The 20,996-nt window shown below is 42.1% G+C and overlaps 1 protein-coding gene and 1 long non-coding RNA gene across 2 annotated transcripts in view; one reads left to right on the top strand and one right to left on the bottom strand.

Moving 5' to 3' along the window:
• Dnr1 (defense repressor 1) overlaps window positions 1-20,996 on the bottom strand; it is a 147,199-nt gene that overhangs the window by 5,142 nt on the left and 121,061 nt on the right. The window contains exon 3 of the mRNA XM_071709016.1: window positions 636-876. Within this exon, the coding sequence (XP_071565117.1) occupies window positions 636-876 (241 nt within the window). The remainder of the gene's footprint in view (window positions 1-635; window positions 877-20,996) is intronic.
• The window catches only part of LOC139774071 (uncharacterized), a 54,332-nt gene that overhangs the window by 6,884 nt on the left and 26,452 nt on the right, over window positions 1-20,996 (top strand). The window lies entirely within an intron of this gene.

Raw genomic sequence — 20,996 nt, 5'->3', positions numbered from 1 at the left:
AAGCTGCTAAAACTAAATTAATATCATTTAGTATCACGAATAGACAGAATGAAATAAATCAAACATTATACTGCAGAAAAACTCATCAACTTTTTTGACGCGTAGTGTAAAAAGTATAGATTTATGAGTTTGAAAAAATAAATACAAAAGAACTCCGCAAATTTGACTTAAATGATGATATATGTCCAGAAGATCTCGACTTGGATCATTTCCATGAGAAAAATTTACCTCAAATTCTTCGAAGACACAGATTAATTAGAAGATGTATTTCATAATTCTCAAAATAGCCTCGATTATTGTGCACAGTTTAAAGATCATCATTTCGAAAACGAATGTCAATGAGTTATGCAACCAGACGAATTGTCAACTCTCTTTTATAATATTTATTTTTACACTTTCATATATATTCTTTCTTTACTATATTTAATAAAAATGACGGATCTCTTTTAAAATGTAGTGTTTAATTCATTTCATTTTATCTCTCTCTCTCTCTCTCTCTCTCTCTCTCTCTCTCTCTCTCTCCAATCATTATAAAACAACTTTAGTTTTAGCAACTTCCTGATTGTCACCTCATATGTGTGACGGCTTCGTGTGGCGAGTCAAATTACAATTAATACTACTGTCAGCGCACAAACCTTGATTTCCTTGTGCTGCTGCACTATCCGCAGCAGGAAGTCTTGCGGTTTTGGCTCGCACGGCTCCGCGGGTTGTATGTGACAGCATTGGGAGTAGAGCGCGTGTGGCGGTGACAGCGCATCATAATCACCGCCGTCGGCTTGCGCTATCAGGGCGACCAGACGGACCACGGAGCCCCAATCCGCGACCTTCAGCCTACCCTCGACCAGCTCGAGGCGCGAGTGCAGGTAGAACTGGTGTCTGCAATCACAGAAGGCGGGGGATGACAATGAGACGACGCTCTCGGACGTGTTTCGCAAGAAAGCGGAGAGTTATTAATTGTAATTAGTTCAATTTCGCAACGGGGCGGACCAACTAATATACACGATACTTCCCGGCTAAAGTAAGATTGATTACTCCTCCGTTCTCGGAGAGTATTGTTTTAAGGCTCTCCTGTGCCACCCCTCCCCCTCTACCTCTCCGCCAAGCTGAACAATGCGGTAATACAATAATGCAGAAATGATTAACGATCGAGGCAGGTTCGCAGCGGCGAAAAATACGTTCGCGATTTAATTGCACGCGGCATTTAGGCATTATATCGCCGAGCGAGAGACGTTCTCTCGCCTGTGCGTGACGTGAATCCCGCGACTCGCTCTGCTCCAGGATGACATTTAATCGTACGAGTTAGCGAGTTGGTCGAGTTATTTCCATTTCCAACGTTTTATCTCTTTTTTTTCTCCCCACAGACCATCGCGGGAAGAAGCTTCGACAGAGGATATTTTTACTTTGGTTCGCTGAATTTCTGGTTGACAACTTAAATGATTCATATCGCGCATTTCCACAGTAACCGTGACTCCACGTTCGCATGCATATTTGAAGAATAGCGGAGTGCGCGGCGACCGGGTAGGGAAGAGGTAGCTCTCCAAAATACCTCCGAGCTCCTCTTGCATACTCCCTGAATATCCTTCAGCTACAATGCATACATCTCACGATAAACATGTTGCCGTCGGAAAAGTGGAATTACGCGTCGAGAGGAAGTGAATAGCCCGTTCGCGAAGTACCAGAATACGATAAAGAATCTGCATTAGAATATACCGCGCTGTACCATTTTTCACGATTCTGCATGCCGTTGCGCTCCCTCCCTTCCTTCCTTCCTTCCTCTCTTTCTCTCTCTTTCTCTCATTTAATTCTCTCTGGCAAACTCGTGTCGCGGAGATAATGGATAATCGGGACGTAGAAAGACTCCTCTGTACACGCCGATGGCAAATAATTTGGCACAATGGGGAAAACAATTTATTATCCGTGCTTCTATCCGCGCGAGCATCGACCCTCATTCAGGTCGCGAGCGACACTTATATAAAGCATCGCCCATCGGCATCAAACTCCAGTTTTATCATCGCATCAGCGCTATTACCTCGATGTCTCGATTGATTTAAAAAAAAAAAACGAGAAATATATCTGCGGAATATATTCCCGAGTAGTTGACTCACCGCGTTCTTAACGAGGAAAATATCAATTTCGATCGAGAGTAAATCGGATCGACGCGTGCGAGAGTAAAACGAGTCGACGAGGATCCATATCAGCGAGTTTGAAGAAAACATCAATGGTCAAAGATCTTCAAGTTTGCCGAATATTGTTGGTATTGAGAAATATTCTCTCGAGTTCGGCTTGTTTACCGAAAAACTTCGGGTGACCTCGATACTTTTTCTCTTAGGAAATCATCAAGAGAACGTTCTCGGAAAGACGTGATGAAAGAGGAATCGCGTCAGAAGGTTGCCGCGTAAAAAATTGGGTCGCGGTCGTAATTTTGTAAGATTTGCAGTCACGAACCCCGCCGGCCTCGTCACCGTCGTCAGATCTTGCAACGCGTTTCTTCGAGAACCGCCGTGGAATTCTGAGTAAATTAAGCGATTTTCCTCGCTATAAAGTTCCACCGGTGCTTTGCGCTCGTACCCCTCTCTCCTCTCTCCCCAAAAAACGAAAGACGTTATTTACCGCGGGTCGTTCTCCCCGGTCGCGGATGTGCGAACAATCATGCCGCTCTCGTCGGACGGAACTTACCGTCTCCGTCGGCCCCGAACTTTGGCGGAATCCGCGGGATGGTAGGAAGTGTTCGAGGACCCAATGACATTTGTCACTGTGAGAGAGATATTGGTTCTGCCCGAAGTTCCCGGAGAGAAGGTCGGAGAGAATGCCGGAATTCCTTCGTCGGCGGACTCATTGTTAACAATCGCGCGCGACGAAAATTGCCGTCGGAGGACCAAACTCTTCCGACCGAGGATTCGCGCGAAGGCAAAGAGGACGATTTCGAGCCGCTCTCGCAGATTGACAGTCATAGACTTAACTCTTCATCGAGCGACGTCTCAGCTTCGGCTGAGAGCTGCTCGCGTTCCGACAACCGAAATTACTTTCTAGAACTACGAAATCGTCTCGCTCCTCTTCATCCACGAATATTACGAAACCACCTGAATTACACAATCTCACGGTTGAGAGTAGTGACCGTAACATCTCGATTCTCAGGATAATGAAATAATCAGAGTAGCAGGCTAATCGAGTTCGCTTAATCTCGATTTGTCCCATAGAGGAGCTTTTGGGATAATTAAGCAGAGTTTGCGCTTTGCATCTGCAGTGATACCGTCTGTCTCATTAATCTGAAATGACATTAGATTTAATATTCCTGACGCATTCCACGTCGCTTTCCGTACCGTTGATTTTCGGACGACGCGAGCGATTAATCTCGTTACAGGACTTTATCTGATCTTTCCTTGCGCGGAAGATTTTTCTGCTCCGCTAAAATCAAGACGAATAAGGCAAGAGAGCACATCGAATTATGAACAACGCTTCCAACACACCGGACTTACACGCGGCAAGATGATCTGACTAAACGAGGCTAGGCTGAGTGCTTTTAGAAAGCTTTCAAGCCGCCTTAAATGCTGGGAAATCCCTCGGTGGAATAAAGCTTTTATTAAACGCTATTACAGGTGAGACTATTTTTGCCGAATTCAGCGCAATATTTCTTATACTTACTTGATGAAATATTTATTAGACTTTATTAGACCGCATACCGAACGGATATCGTGTGCCGTGCCGCACTGTTTGACGAATATAACCGCGTCGCATAGAGATTATTCGAATTAGAGGGAGTCAAGTATAACTCCGATAATATTAACGACATCGTCATAGAACGTCTGGTCGGTGACGTATATTTCATTCATGACGTGTACACAGCACTTTCCCATACATAATTCAGAAGTGGAAACAAGGTCGGCCCTTCCGCGCCGAGTTTCAAATAGGGCGTTCCAGTCGATTGATTGCGCAAGAGGCACTTATAAATCAGTCATACTGGATTAACGCGCGAAGTGTTGGTAACTACGTGCACCGTGGATCACCATGAATACACCTGCGAAATTCGAGGACGGAGTCGCCGCGAATGTTTCATTCGAAAATCGAGCACGTGCAATTAATTCCCGTATCTCTGAGGGACTAACGTATCGTCATCTAAATCCCCAATAGTTCTCGTCGGTGAGCTCCTCGAAAAAACAAATAGCAAGTAGACCAGAGCAACGTATAAAAAAATAAGACAGTTGCGAAATGTTGATTTCTGCGATGTGATCAAATATGACTATCTTGGATACTCTTTTCAATAAAGATTATGCGTAAAAGCGACGCGCATCGTCGCGAATCAGCAAAGGGATTGCCCGAAGAGCGTGAAAATCCGAGCCGACGTTTGCGCTCGAGCGGACAGGGTCGTGAAAGCTCCAGACTGACCTCCGTGTGGTCCTGTGCGTCCACAATATTTCCTAGTAAATAATTCAAAGGTTATTTCCGGCCGGTCCCAGGTAATTTTAAAGTGCCCCCCCCCCCTTCCCCGGTCTGGGCTAGTCCTCGTGGACGACGTGAAAAGTGGAGGTGGCCGGAGGACGGTTCCAAATAAATTGGAATTTCTTAGGGGAGCGGCACGCGTTGCAATTCGCCGCGGCGAATCAGCTGCATGCGGATTAGCATTAGCGTGCGGTTGCCACGCTGCATGCGGGCTGTCGCCGGTGACATTAGCCAGCCACGTTGTAAATGAGTCACCACCAGATCCGACAAGCCGTGAATTTCAAAAGGGTCGCGCCGCACTCGTTCGCGGCCGCTCAGATTTCCGCGCGGAGAGTTTCCACGCGGCAAAGAGGATCGGCTTTGGTAGCGACCGGCCAGTAGTGACCGCAAGGCGATCGCTGCGGAGCGCTTTAAATTATGTTTCACAATTTCGAGGCACGAGAAAACGGGAACGTCGTTAGGATGCACGTGCATGGTATTAACCACCGCGTTCATAATGCATACGCGAATTACGAAGTTTCCTGTCGGTCGAGGAGAACTGAATAGTTAAGTGATAATTAAATATTGAATTAACTACCTAAATTAACTGATCGTTACATTATTTTTCATTCGTTGCGCGTACTACCAAAATGGTTGTATAATGAGATTTTTAAAGACCAAAGTAATGAATAAGTAATCCGTCCTATTTGTTAGGTTGATTTGCCAGATTTGTATAGCAAGCTACACTGCTAAATTCGTAGTGTCAAACTATACTCAATTTCGGTCATTTTTAACCATTCCTATATAGATCGCTACTTACTCAACATGTCGTTAATTTAACTAAAATAATGTTAACTTAAACTAAACCAATGGGGAGTTAAAATAATACTGTTTTGTTTTAAAACAATAAATTTCGTGTTGAGTTAAATACTCCTTGAGTTAATAATAAAATGTTAATAATAAAATGTTTTTAACTCAAGGCATTGGTTTAAATTCCATCCTTTAATATTTAACAGTGTGTGAACACAGATTTACATACATAAATGAAACTGAACTCTTGCAGCTTGAAACGTGTATCAAAGATAAGCAAAGTTCTCGAGAGATGAGTCATTTTACGTTTACGTTGCATTTTATCCTGCATATTTCTCTATCATGTTTATTAAAATGTACTTATTAAAGTGTTTTTCTGCAGTATATGCATAATCTGCAGTCTTTATTCAGCCTTTTAACATGTTTAAAATTCTTTGCGTCAGTAAAACAAAGCCATGATAATGGAGAGCATAAAAAAACAGGGTTACAATAACACGATCTTACTTATATCATAGACGTGCGGCGCTTATATCTTTCTTATTATTGCTTTTTATTTCTTTCTCTTGGATTGAAATTCTAGAGTAAAAATTGAACACGTAAATATAATTGATTTTTTTTAACTCTTTAGTTTTGCAGTCCTTAGCACGCGAAGAAAGAGGCAGACAGAGAGAAAGAAAGAGAGTGGCAAAAGTGTCTCCCCAATTTCCAAACTCCTTAACTCGCTCCTTTTCTTACGCAAACACCCGTGAAAGCGGCTTAAAAATAAAAATAGCGACGATGTTCGAGAATGTCTTCGCGCGTTCATTAGCGACTCGGCGCGGCGCGGCGCGGCGCGGGCGGCCGAAAGCGCGGCTCGCGGGTGCTCCAATTATGCACACGCTCTAGAACGCGCGCGCACACACAAACGCGTCCTCCTGTGTATTTATTCTTGTCCGCTGCACAACGCTTTAATTGTACCGTACGGTCTTGCCAGCAATTTTCGGGCACGCCCGCCGCAGCGACCACGTACGGTTTTGTATCTAATCGGACCGTGCGTAATTAATTATTCGCCGAGTTGTAATTAACGAGCCAGCCCTCGAAGCAAGTCGTAATTACTTTTGCTTTTTCGGCCGCGACTCCCTTTCCCGCTTCCGCGACAATTTGGTTTCGGCGAGACAATACATATGTCTTCTTCTAAGCACATGAGTACATTAAAGCGACTGTTGATTAACTTTTTATTAATCAACAATAATACGGGGAGTTGTGAAGTATCGAATATCGAATTTTGTAACAATTATCTGGATAGTTGTCGCAACATGATATACATATGTTATACATATAGAAATAAATATAAATAATTTAATATTAAATTTAAGATTTCCATTTCAGATTTAAATATATTCAGTACGATCGCCGAACTCTGTTCATTATAATTCATTATAATGTTGAATCGATAATTCATTATTATCGTATTTAACCGGAATAACTAAAGTTCATAACTGCGCCAATATCGAGGATTCAATTTTGCGTTATGTGGCTCTTCCCCTTGGCTAAATACGCAGGTACGCAGTAGAGTGTAGAGGTATAATTCAATTATCTCGTGTCTCTACAATTTTCTGCCACGAAACTAATGCAATCACGATCCTGTTCTCGAAATAATAATGGACTGTTATCGAAAGTATTGGGAATCAATGAATAAGAGCCGATATCGGGCTTCCTTTTATTTTATGAAAATTTGGCGCGACGGATATTAAATTCTTCTTGCTTATCGGAATTTTAGTCTTTATATTTTAACGGCTTTTAATGCTTATCGAGGAGGAGAGGCAATAATAAAAACCAATAAAATTATAATAGGTAACCCACACAAATTCCTTCTCTCGTGACCACCTCCTTCTTTTCCCCGCGCCGGTCATCTCGCGAGTACCGCAATAATCGACTTCGCTTGTTCTTCGTTAGTTCGTAATAGAATTTTCTCTTTGGAGAAAATTCGCCATCCGCGAATTATGGCGTGGCAAGCGCGAGATCTAATGGGAAATCGCGTCAGCTCGCGAGTAATTAATCCTCGTCGAGGGTACACTCGATAATTAAAGTTCAGGAGCAAGTAATCCCGCGAAGCGTACTCGCGGTCGGCGCTTTCTTCCCGCGTCGATCGACCCCGTATATCGCGCCGGCCGCTCGCGTATTTCACGGCGCGGATCTGCTTATTATCGAGGATCGAGATTAATGGAAGCCCGTTTTGGTGCGCCGAAGCGGCTACGTATCTTCCCCCGAGGGGCACCCAAGAAACTCCCCCGACCGTGAAAACGCAACTGATCTCGACCATAGAATTTTCCACCACAGCGTTCCGAGCCGTGATCGCGTAATGAAATTAACGGGGGTTACTGATTCGCTACGCCGCGCCGCGCCGGGGTGTTCTCGATTGATTTGAAGTGACTACGCGCTATGACACGCGACACATGTGGACTCAGTGGAGCGCAATCCTGATATTTATAAATATTGTTAGCATATCACGAACGTTGTACCAGAAATGACGTATGGCCCGTACGATTCAATGATTATGACGGAATAACGAATAATAAATTCAGAGCCCATTGAATCCAAAAGTGCATATTGATTTTGGCAGATGGGCTTTAATATCTCACATTTCTACGGATGGCGCGGAGGGGGTCCGCGGATTTATTTTATATATGCTCGCGAAATGGAACTTGCCAATCAGATTATGGGATCCGCGTGGGAATACGCGGGAAAACGGCGGGTTACGTGACACTGAATAAAACAAATCTTTGACCTGATAAAGTTCGTGATCCGAGTTACTGCGAGGGCGGATGATGGAAACTTGAGAACCGGGAAAGCCCAGGGGGCCGCCTTTTCGTCGATCGCAATTCTATTTGCGTTCGCGCAGCAACCGGCGAGATATAATTCGTACGTATAACACGAGGATAATTACATTTCTACAAATTCACGTAGTGAATTCCAAATGTTCACGCGTGTTATTTATTTATGGCCAAGTATATATTCCATCGAATCTGTACAATGGTCTCGTAATTTTGTTGGTGGTAATAAAATGGCTATTTAAAAAAAACTGAGGCAACTCCATCCTGCAAGGAATCTTGCATGAACAGTTACTTTTTACATAAAATATCAATTTTTTCCACGAAATTATTTTCAATGGAGGTTACAAGGTGGATATGGATGCGTAAAATAAATATAACAAAAAGTATAATATACTTGCACTGTCAGAAAAGATTCTACTTTGAAGTCAACCCCACTCATAAAAACGTTAAAGCCAGCACATACTCCCACATTCTTCTATTACGTTACACGCAGAGAATTCCGTTTTTATACATTTTGCGTAAATCTGGAAGGTAATATCCATCCACTATGGAATAATGAAGTACTGCAAAAAATTAATTGAGACAAATAAACACGAAACTACCGCGAGATGCAATCTGAGCGCGCTAATAAACATCCTCCGCCTGCAGTCTCCCCACGGGAAACCACTCTGCAGGTTTTTCCACTGTACACGGCTTGTCTCGCTAATAGCGCGTATTTTAATAACAAATTCTTTAATGATGATAAAGTCGATTCACCTTGGAAAAATTTAAAGAGAAATTATCATAGGGATTTTAGAATCTTCACTAAAATATCGTAAATTTGCCTATGAATTTCTTATTCATCTGAACTTCTGCGAATCGATAAGACGTAACGTTTCTCGTGAACATTTTTTGTTATTCCCGTTATGCATGTATTCTTTTTCAATCGGTGATAAGCGATCGTCTCGGAACGGAAGATTTCCGGTATATCGATATCCACCGCGAACGAAAAGGAAAACTCTTTTGTAGCGAGAGACAGTAGTCCCGGGGCGAAAGGAAACCCCTCCGGAAATCCGGTCGGATTTATCTGACGAATTACTTCCGGTGCACTTGACTGAAGACGAGTTAGCCCGGTGGCGAGTATTCGGATTCTGTTTGCCGTTAACATTGCGCTGAAATTTCGAGCGGCGGAATGGATGGCGGATGCTTGGAGGAAGGCGGAGGCAAAGAGGACCGTCTACGAGCACTTTACTGACGCTCACTCGCAAAGTCCCTCGACTAGCGACTGACGTCGTCGTCGAATTCTGACCGCCGAAACTATCCGGCGAAATTAAGCTTCGAAACTGCGGCGTTCACGAGCATCGCGTCGAAGCCCTGTTCGGCTTTTACCCGCGAAGAAGTTCAAGTGTTCTTCGTGTATCCATCTGTTCTTCCCCGCCGTCGGATCCATTTATCTGCCTATCCGTCCGACGCGGGTTTAGCCGTAACGAGCGTCTGCGTGTTAAGGGCTTACACGCAATTTCGGCCTCCCGCATCGCGGTCTGACCGGCAAAAAGCCCCGCCGCCCCGCAACCACATTAACACGCTCGTGCGATGTACGACTTCGTACTACAGCGAGAGATGTGGTTTCGGGGTTCATTCGACGCCACCGAATTTGAATATTTCGCGAATTCGATCAGAGACTACACAGTGAGATAAACCGCACAGACAGCGGCCAGCGCCCCCAAAAGAAACTGAATGTTTAATATAAAAACTTTAGATGAGAATCATTAAATTAAAATATTTGTTCTTCAAATTATTCTATATGTTTACGCGATAATAGTAATCTGTAAAAAAACTGATGGTTATATGTGGTTTATCAGTTCATGTAGAAAACACACAAAACTGTGCATATGGTGGCATCGATTGAACGGCGAATGGTCCTTTCTGCTGCGATCTTACGCTCTTAGGCAAGATTTGAATCTGTAATTTTGCAAACCTCTCCGAAATTGTACGGAAACGCTGGGAGACCGTTATTATTCCTGCCTAATTCTGCCGCAGCAGTAACACCGAAGATCACATATCGATCCATTCGGTTAAAATTAAGCAGAGAAACTATTTGACCGATATCGAAGTTACGCGAGATTATTCGATTTTACCGCAGAAGGCTTTCACAGGACCTCTGAATTTCGTTCACCACTCTCTGCTGTAGGAGACGTTAAAATGTGATGAATTCCATTGATTAAAAGTAGCAAGAAATTTCCTTGACATTCGATTGCACATTAGCTATAGGGCTAAAGCATTTTATTAAAAATGCACGACAATTTATGCAAAGACTCAAAAATATGATACATGTTTTGTAAAACAAATAGGTGGGACAAATATTGTAGAAACAATATAATGATAATATTAATATATTATTACATATATTAATATTATTACTAGCCTTAATATTATTAAATAATATTAATGTTCCTAATATGTTTGATAACGTAGGACATATGCATAATTTGATATGCATTATAAATTATTATATCATTCAACAAGCCGCGATTATTTTAATATTCAGTGGAACAAATTCATAATTTTATATCAGAGATAATTACACAAGGTTCAACACATTATCTAGTTTGCTATTTCGATAAAATCAATAGCGCCTACAAGAAAGAAAGTGACGTACATCGTAACTTATCCCACGCTCAACAGGTTTTAGTTTCGATTTATACGCCTCCCTTCCCCTTTTTTCATTTTATCACAACATGACGCGCGTAAAACTTTTACAGTTTTCTCCGATATTTAACCTGTCTATTTCGGGTTTATAAACTAAACTTTCATGTTTGCTAACAAACTATTGAAATAGTCCAATGAAAAAAAATATATTTTAAAAGATCAAATGTCTAAAATGTCTAAATAGAACATTAAAGATACTTATTGCATTCTGAGAGGTATTAGATTGAAATGCACGCATTTTTAATTTTAAACTATTCGCATTAGTACATTTATCTATGTATAAAAAAAGGTCAGCACTAATTGGCGCCCACGTTTTGTGAACGTGACATAACGCTATCGTATTGCGACAGTTTATTCTCGCAACGAGCCTCGAACAATAAGGTATACCGTTACAGGCATCGTTGCATTACAACGTGATTACATTACAATACCGCATCGGAAAACAGGCGTGTTTTCGCGCAAATAGGTAAACGTAACACAAACGCTGTGATATTTATTCACAACGTGGAGAAAAAAAAACGTTTATTCGCGGCATAAAGGACACACGTGGCGACTCATTATACCGTCGCTTATCCTGCGCAACTTGTCGTTCCGCCCGTCTACGCTTACATTATCATGGAATTACATGGCCGCGCAGCCATTACATTCGGGATGCTTTCACGAGCAATTAAAGGAAATCCCCTTAATCTCAACGGCGCGCTCCGGAAAAACTTTGGCGCAGCCACATTTCTCAAGAACCACTCCTTCGCGATGTAACGTAGTTCAGACAGGGAGTAAGAGAGAGAGAGAGAGAGAGAGAGAGAGAGAGAGAGAGAGAGAGAGAGAGAGAGAGAGAGAGAGGAGGGGGGCGGAGAGATAAAAAGAGAAAAAAGAATAAGAGGTGTGTTTCTTCGCGGGAGGCTGTAATACCGTCAGATTACAACACCAGAAATGCCAGACAGCCAGCTCACGCTAAACGAAATCTCGAAAGCGAACGCCCAATTTTCCGGTATAGCAATGTGCCGCTTGCTCTGTTTCCATTTCCCCCTTTTTTAACCGTCCCCTTTTGAGTGCCACGGTGAAGACCGAGATACCGACATCCGACCGCCATTCAGAGACCGAAATCAGAGATTTTTCACGCCGATAATTTTCGAAATTTCCTTTCCTATCCGCGTCAGACTGTCTCGTGACCACTCTGAATTAACTCCAGATTCGACGGCTCTCTCGTTGCTTTCAACGCCGACGATGATGGTCGTTCTGGCCGTAGGACAATACCGAGTCAATTAGGGGACGATAATTTGGAGGATACCGCAGGCTGATTCTCACACAACACGATGCATCGATGCTTTATTACATTTCAATAATAATAGAATCAGAAGACTAATTATGCAGTAATAAACAATATAAATGTCAATAAAACTTGTCACTATTTAGTTTGAAATATCGTATTAACATTAACGCATTAGAAATGCATAGAAATATGAAAGGATAGACAGAACAAGCGTGATGTGAATGGTGATTTTTTTATAATATTGAGATATTTCTATCATTATTGAATGACATGGAGCGTACAAAGATGAGGAAATTTTTTAAAGATAGAAGTTCAGAAGTTGAGAGATTAATGAATGAAAGATTGGAAATATCATTACTCTTAGAAAGAAATTAATAAATATATGTAGGTATATATGTTAACTAATCGCACTTCATCAAATCACTTTTGGATCCTAGAAGATTGTAAAACAGATTTTGATATAATACAAATACAAACGGAATTTCTATGTTTATTACCAATACAAACGCAATAATTGGCTCAAGATATATTCTTAATTGTGCTACACTGATGCTATTACGTACATCACTGTGTAACTAATTAGCCCAAGAACTAATTATGTCTCATAAGCTTCTTTCGAAGCTAATCTCTCTCGAAAACAAATCTCGCTGCGATCGGGCAATTCGCTCTCCAATGTGAGCCGATCGTCTTCTCTTATATACTTTCATCCTCGCTTTTCACGTGCGGCTTATCCTTTTTCAGGGACATATCGCAAGAAGAAACAAAAAGAAAAGAAGGATCGCTTCGGATATATCGTTATAGCGGGATCTCGGTGAAAAAAAAAGTTTCTACGAGAAACTCCAACTCCAAGCGCTTAACTTGACGACGACCGCGATTGCCATCTTCGAGATCGCTCGCAATTAGGTCCGTGGTATTTAAAAGCGTTTAGGGACTTCGGGGCGAAGTTCTTTCTCTCTCTCTCTCTCTCTCTCTCTCTCTCTCTCTCTCTCTCTCTCTCTCTCTCTCTCTCTCTCTCTCTCTCTCTCTCTCTCTCTCTCTCTCTCTCTCTCTCTCTCTCTCTCTCTCTCTCTCTCTCTCTCTCTCTCTTCCACCCACGCGCGCAATCACGCCGAGGGATATATCCTTAATATCAAAAGTTGGCTCTTTGCGCGCATAAAAGTCCGAAAGGAGCTTTTACGAGCTCCTCTCAGATTGAGATTCCGCTGTAAATCAGATTAGCCTTTTACGAGGCTCTCTTCCGCGCGATTCCCGTCGATTTTCCGGGATCGTAAACGGCGCGCCGCGCGTCCCGCTAACAATGCCGCCGCAAAATTGATATTCTTCCATCGCGAAAAGTTTGGGAAGAAGCCGGAGGCGGAAGCGCGAAGGAGCATTCAACCGCCGGTAAAACGCGAACGGCGGTAAATCACGAGCGTGTCTCGGATGCCATCGATCGCTGTTCCCGCCGGTGCATTCGAGACTTCGAGATAGTTAAACATGCGACGGTAGACGGACCGTGTGAAAAAAGATTTATGAAAGAGTGTTGCTATATCGATGCTCTCAACCGAGAATCGTAATGCTAGTGGCGATAACACTCCTATCATATCCGCGATGTAGCGTGATGTTACGAGGTATTTTTGTGTAATAATACAATAACAATATCGAGAAGCGAAAGCTCGAATAAAAATCAATGACCACAATATTTTATTCTCTATAGAGCATTTTCGCTTTATATGAAATGAATATATTGTTCCAAGGTAAATCAATTTCAGAAAGTAGAAAAGGCTGGATTTTATGTACCGTTTATAACTTTGGACCGGTTAAGTCGTGCCACTCGTGCCGAAACAATTTTATTGGAACATCTGTTCCCACGTCCTGTATTACTAAAAAAAAAATCTCATTCAATACAACAAAACTTTTTTTAAAATTACCTTTAATGAATAAAGGTTTCTCTTATTGTACACGAGGAATAAAGGTTTCTTTTATTTTCTTCTTTATATCTCATTGTAATTTCTAATTTATTTTTCCCGAGCTAATTAGATTCAGGGTTAAACTTCCAGGGAAGTGGCTGGAGGTGAATCTACCAGAAACGCGTGACGACACGAAGAGATTCAACGCCTTACACGATTCGATTTATCAAGCTATAAGTTTACAAACCATTACCGGAACTAGTATTTCATCCCTGCCTCATTTCCCAACTCAGAGCACAACTCGGGACTCACTGTGCGCCAAGCGAATAAGCCTCTCACTCCTCGAGCTTGGCTCGGTCCGAACACGTTGCCACCGCTACATTAACACTGATTTACTTACTTATATCCTGGGCCGCGGCCACTTCATAATTTTCCAACGAATTTCTTTGTCTCGCGACGTGAAATCGCGAAATATACGATAATAAGCACGACAATGCGAATTAACGCACCGACAGATAAAATATGCAATTACGCAATTTGATATTCTCACAAGAATATCAAATCGGATATTTTTTGCTTCCGGAAGATGTAATGCGGCAAACTTCCGCAAAAATATAACGTAGTAAAAAAATATATACTCGAATAAAATTAAAATACGATGGTTGCTATCGCATAATAAAATTTTATTCTTCATTTAATTTAAAATAAAACTCTTTAATTTCATTTGCATATTATTCAATATTAAAACATTATAAAATGTGAAAAGAAATTTGAATCAATTTATTCTAAAAGCTCAACTACGAGTATGCCGTCGTATAGTATATCTCATAAAAAGATTCGCTACATATTGAAGCATATTGAAGCATATTAAATACGTGTTTAACAGTTAGACATTTGAAAGTTAGAACAGACTCAACAGCCGGAGCGAATTTACAAATTCCGCTCTTTACGTCGGCGTCGTTCCAATTGCAACATGCGAAATTTCTCCGTTCGCAAGAGTGCACCGCATTCACTTGGATGCGCGACGTTACAGTAACAATGAATTATGCACTTAAATCCGCCTTGTGCGGCATGTGACGTAGAGATTGCCGGAATTGTCATAGGTAGTTGTGCGGGTGAGCGTTCGCACAGCCCGAAAATTGTTGGTTTATATCTTGACATGCATGCACACACACACACACACACACACACACACACACACACACACACACACACACACACACACACACACACACACACACACACACACACACACACATTCCGCCGACAAGAGATATACGAGTGGACTTAAGTTACGTTTTTTCTTTTTCGCCCGACCCAAATCGCCAACAAAGTTCCCTACACGCGAGCGGTTTAGCGCATTGTGCAAAGTCGCGAAGAAAATGTCTGGAAGGAAACAAAAGTTATCACGCCGCAAATTAAAAGGACATAACTTTGTGTCGTCGGAAACGACGATCCAAAAGATCGCGCGTGAATGTCCTATTTCAAGAATACATTTTTATAGGGCGCGAATATCTGCGGTCGTTCCGCACTGAATACACAGCTCTTCCAACGTAAGCACAAAATTATACCGCGGCATGCTGCAAGAGGTAGCGCATTTTCACATAAGTTTTTCTTCCGAATCGTGTCACTTTACGATACGATAAGGAAGCTCGATAACGCGAAAGAGAACGGCCGTCGTCAGCGTGTCGCTGGGAAGAGATGCGCGCGAGGGGAATATCCGTGAGTATCTTCCGGCACTCGACGGCAAAAGGCGCGGGTAACCCATTCCCGAAAAGGCGTTCTTCGTAGAAACGATATGGCGCGATGAACTCCCGCGCCGCGTAACCCGCTCGAAATCGATCGATGCTTCGCCCTCGGGCTCTTCGAAAGTTACACAAAAGCGATTGTCGAGGAAGAGAGAAAGAGAAAGAGAGAGAGAGTCGGCGAAACTCGGGGAAAACGGGGGCTTCAGAGGCGGGACGTAGTTGTTATTTGACTTAACTTCGACGTATCAGTCGCGAAATCGACGCGACGGATCTTCGCAAGAGCTGCTTTGAAAGGGACGATAGTCAAATATGTAAATTTACCTCGATGACACGCGGAGAGGATTTTCCATTCGCTGATAGCGTTATAACGAACACTTTAGCATTTTAATTTCCGCGATTTTATTTTACAATCATTTTACACTGTTGAAATTTATGGAAATTTACGTGGGATGACGTTCTGGCAAATGCGGCGTAATAAATTTAAGCATAAAGCGCCGCTAATTAACGCGTACCATGGTACATGTACGCACTGGCGTTCAGCGTATTTAACTAAAATTTATTTAAAGAATTACCACGTGACACAGTAATATTTCATTTAATTTCTCGCGGTGCACGCAGCGACACATGCTCGAGTCTTTAACCCGCCACCCGGCAAGGTTGACTTACAAACGACTCACTCCCTGAATTATGTCGTCCCTCGCTAATGAACCCACCGTCTCCTGCGAACTCCGCCACCTCTCGTACACAGCCGGGGACAAATCTCTTCCGAGCAGGATGGTACTCGAAAACGTATCCGCACGTGGTGCGTCGCCGAGCGCAACGTCGCAAATGCATTAACGCGCGACTTAAGATTTACGTTGCGAGCCTTTCGAGCAAGCCGGAGGACTTGCAAAGAGAAACGCGCGTAATCGCGGAAGTTAAGAGTCAAGTTTTGAGACGTCACGCATTAGAATGCGATGCATAAGAAAAATGCGCGGTTCGGTGAGAAATTTAGCGCGAATTATCTATGCATAACTGTCGAAGTTGCGAGAATCATCCATTTCACGGTCGTAAAGAATTTTACTGCGAAAAAAAGTGTCGAGAAATGATACAGCCGAGAGAGAGTTAAGAGATTTTACAATGCGAAGAGATAAGGAATACGATAAACCAGAAACTTTCTCGCGTAAGTATTAAGAGATTTTATTCTCGTAATAGTTAATAAAATGCAATACACAAAAATTTAAATTATACGATTATAAATTATAAGTTATAAATTATAAATTTAAATTATAAAATTATAAATTATTAAATATTCTACCATTGGAGAATCCGTCATTTTATTTCGGTCCTCAGAGCGTTCGCCAACATATCCAAATACTCGCAACAAATTCTAGATAGGATCGAAAGAAAAAGCAACGTATCTCGTCGACAAATCTTAACGTGGCTACTTGAGGACAAAATATTCCGAAGTCGTTGGATATCGAGAGAATTATCGGCCTATATATTTTACGACAATATCCCGCGGGGTAATATATCCTGATTTATATTCCTAAAGCGATTCATTCTCCCGAACTCTTCTATATTCTCGTTGCCATGACTCTGTTCTTTGTTATGTCGTCGCTCTATTTTGTCCTTTCAACGTGCGACACAAACATTCGCATCCTTTTTTCTCTCTCTCCCTTTCCATCGCGTGATTATCTGTTCTGTTTTCCCGGCCGAAAGTTTTTCCAGGCCGGCCTCTCGATGCTGCGCGCGGCCGCTTTTACCTGAACGCGCGTCCTTTGTGGCGAATTTATTTTTATTTTATCGACGAACGTAGACTCCGGGCCGCATGTTGGCGTCTCTTGGCGTTCGGCCCGCCCTTACTTTTTCGAAAACCAGGCGGCGAGTCTTGCCTCGCGCGGAAAGCTCGGCGAAGGGGATCGAGGTCGGAGCCACTGACAAAAGGGAGAACAGACTGAAAAAGCCGAACTTCCACGCTGCTGTAAAACACTCGCGCAGCGTTTCAAACAAGATCTACGATTTTGCCGCCCTTTACAACTTGCGTTTTAACGCTTCAATGGACACTAGGGAGATTAACAGCAGCGCGCAAGGATATAGGTGCAGTTATTTCGCATCTTCGAGAAACGCTATTTATAGCCGGAGGCGACCACCCTCTATCTTCGTTCCCCGATTGGAAATATAATTAATAGCGGATCGTTATTCATGGATCTACGTTCCGCGAAACTACAATGGGATTTCTTGTGAGAAATTAGCATAGATTGTCGGAGATTCGTAGATTCGTGGAACTATGCTTATTCATCAAATAATGGCCGACTATGAATACCGCTGTTAGGTATAGTTCGTCCGGTCGACTATTTCGCCCTTGTCAAACCCGGATTAGTGAGCGGAATATCATTGAATATACATATATGCTACGCTCATATCAATGCTATCGTACAAATATTAATATTAATGAATATATCTCTGAATTTATCCGCTTATTCAACCTCTATATCAGATCTGTATGGAAAACGGCTATGACATAAATAAAATAATGTCAGTCGAAGATACACATGCTATGTGCAATTTCAATTCTCGATGTGTTTATTTTTTCGTCCAGAATTTTTAGATAATTTTCAGCTTCAATCTTCTTGAATTCTTGCGAATCATTAACACTCGCTTCGCCAACGTCACATTTGCGGTGTGTCGAGACGAAAAAAAGTTCGCTCGTGAGTGCGCGAGTGCGATGAACCCGAATTTCTTCCTTTGTAGCGTCCTCGTTTCTGACGGTCGCACGCCGACGACATTTTTCTTTTCATCAGAGTTAAGCCGTATCCGGGCGAGAGATAAAACTTATAATTTATAACACGTAGCACACGCCCGCGCTACTGGCCTTTTTCCACGCGGCGCGCGATTCTCGACGGCGGTGGACGCAATTTTAGACGCGGAACGATATTTTCTTTTTTTGCCGATATATACAGGCGATAAAAAACGGCCGTTTCCTGCCCGGGCGTTTTCTGCCCATCAGTTTTTTTTCATCCGCACAAGCAGGGAAGCGCGACACATATATTTTATTTTATTCCGTTTATTACCGTTACGGAAATGTTTGTTTAACCTTTGGGACGTAAACCTTTTTTAATACCATAGGCTAAAACATGTAATCGTAGATTTCGTGCTGTTTTTGTCAATTTTGGTGCTGTTTGATATTTAACATTACAAGTTTTTAAAAATTGCGAATTTGAAAAAATATTCGTGTTCTAGTGATAAATGAAATGTTCTATGGACCCTGGCTGAAGAACGAAGTGCTAGTTAAAAAAGTCAAATATACTCTGATTAAGAGATAAATATAAATGTAAAATTACAATATATTTTTCCTCTTAGATACATATACGAGCGAGAGTTCATATAAATTTAGATAAACATGCTAAAATATCAATATGCATATCCATACCGAATATGCTTATCATAGAAATGTTAATAGCGATTTCAATTATTATTCAATTGTTATTCTTTACAACTGGTAATTTCTCAATTGGTATTCACGTAATAATTTACGAATATATCATGAGCGAATAATAATTCACGAAATAATAGTTAGTTCATGGAAATTCTATATCCACTGTTAATATTTACGGCAAACACATAAATTGTTCCATTACCTTAAATATTCGAATTTGTTAGAAACGTAGTTTTAACGGTTAAAGTAACGATGTTGTAATCCTCGAGCTCGTACACTTTTGCGAATTTTTTTCTCCTCAAACGCAAATCTTCGGGATCCTCGCGACGCGAACGAAATGACAAATTACTCGCGCGTTGTAGTATTCTTATAAAAAGTTGCAGTTGTAATTCTGCAGATTAGAGTTATAAGTTCCGACCACCTTGGATACCGAAACACTTTGTCTTTATCAACGTCGTGACTTCGCGGTTGGAAGAAATAGTCGGCGATCTCTCTCTCTCTCTCTCTCTCTCACCATTGCGACATATGATAGACGATCCTGCTGATGACATTTCGCTAATGCGAAAGTGCAATGCGAATTAATAAGAACGGAGCGATGAAATTTCGCTCCTCAATCTACCCGTGGCGTAAACTCGACGCCCTCGATGGATACAGCGGCGTTCATTGAAATTTTACGACGAATCATTATTACGAAATTAATTGCGCAGTCCGTTAATTTCCGCTGTCGTCAGTTATAAAATATGGATATAACAATTTTCAACGCGCTGTATTTTTAATCATCGATCACGCCGCGATGCGATAATGGCGAGGCGTGTCACTTCGCGCCCGTATATCTTCCAAAAATTTACGGGCGGAATGTGACGGGAAAGTCGTGACGTTCGTTGCAAACGAAATTTAGATCGCCGATAAATCAAATGCGAGCGCCGGTATGAAGCTTCCACGTCGGACAGAGGTCCGAATTTGCGATCGGAGAATTTTTTTTGTGTGTGCGGATAAAAATGCAGATCGATAAATCACAGGCAAAGTCGATAGCGCCAAATAATTAACGTGATACCCCGTGATTTATATCCCTGTGATAAAATATGATGATGAAGTACGCTGCGTTTCGATTTTAAAAAAAATCATCGTTCTCATTTTTTGTATTTTTACGAATTTCCTGCGTATTTCCATCGGAAGGCAGTCATCAATGAAAATATCGCCGACGAGATTAACGTGACTCAAAATTACCGAGATATCAATCAAACGCGAAAACAAACTGCGAACAGCTAATTTCGGCGAGTTGTAAATGATCAAACACTTCAATCACCAAGTTTTCGTCGATAATGCAAATAAAACATCGTGAGGCAGAAATAATAGAATATGTATTTACGATGCAAAAGTAAACGCTCGACGTAGCTTGGCCGGACACTAATGTAATCTGCACATCAAGTACCTCTTAATATCAGCGTGTTGGTCCTGCAAAACCTTGACGGCACCCTCCCATCCCTTTCTCGGAAAAAGCCGTCACGAACGGCACGGTGTAACGCAATTAAATCTGACCCACGTCGGGATTAATTTTGTGGTATCTTATGTGACAGCTCCGAGACAAACCCTTTTGTCCGGGCTCGTGCCATACTCCACGGATTTTACCACCGAATATACACACGACCCTCCGAGATATCCCGGCTGGAGTGGAAAATAAGCGCGATGTGGTAATGTCGTAATTTTGTTAGAGATTAATACGCTTATGTGTCTGCGCACTGGGAAGTACCTTCGAGAGATTAATTGCGATTCGCCACCCCAGCTAAAAGTCTCACGTAATTTGGGTAACGTATATCCGGCTTATGGTAGAAATAATCTACGTCTTGAGTAATGATCATATTGATGATGTAATACCGGAAATTCGCTAATCGCACCTGAAAGCGCGATGTTAACTTGCGGAAGGTAAATCTCTCGGTGGATTTG

This window comes from Temnothorax nylanderi, unplaced genomic scaffold, assembly GCF_030848795.1.
Source record: "Temnothorax nylanderi isolate EJ_2023f unplaced genomic scaffold, tnyl_v1.0 TNYL_tig0073_pilon, whole genome shotgun sequence".
NCBI lineage: Eukaryota > Metazoa > Arthropoda > Insecta > Hymenoptera > Formicidae > Temnothorax > Temnothorax nylanderi.
This window is presented reverse-complemented; position numbering and strand designations above follow the sequence as displayed.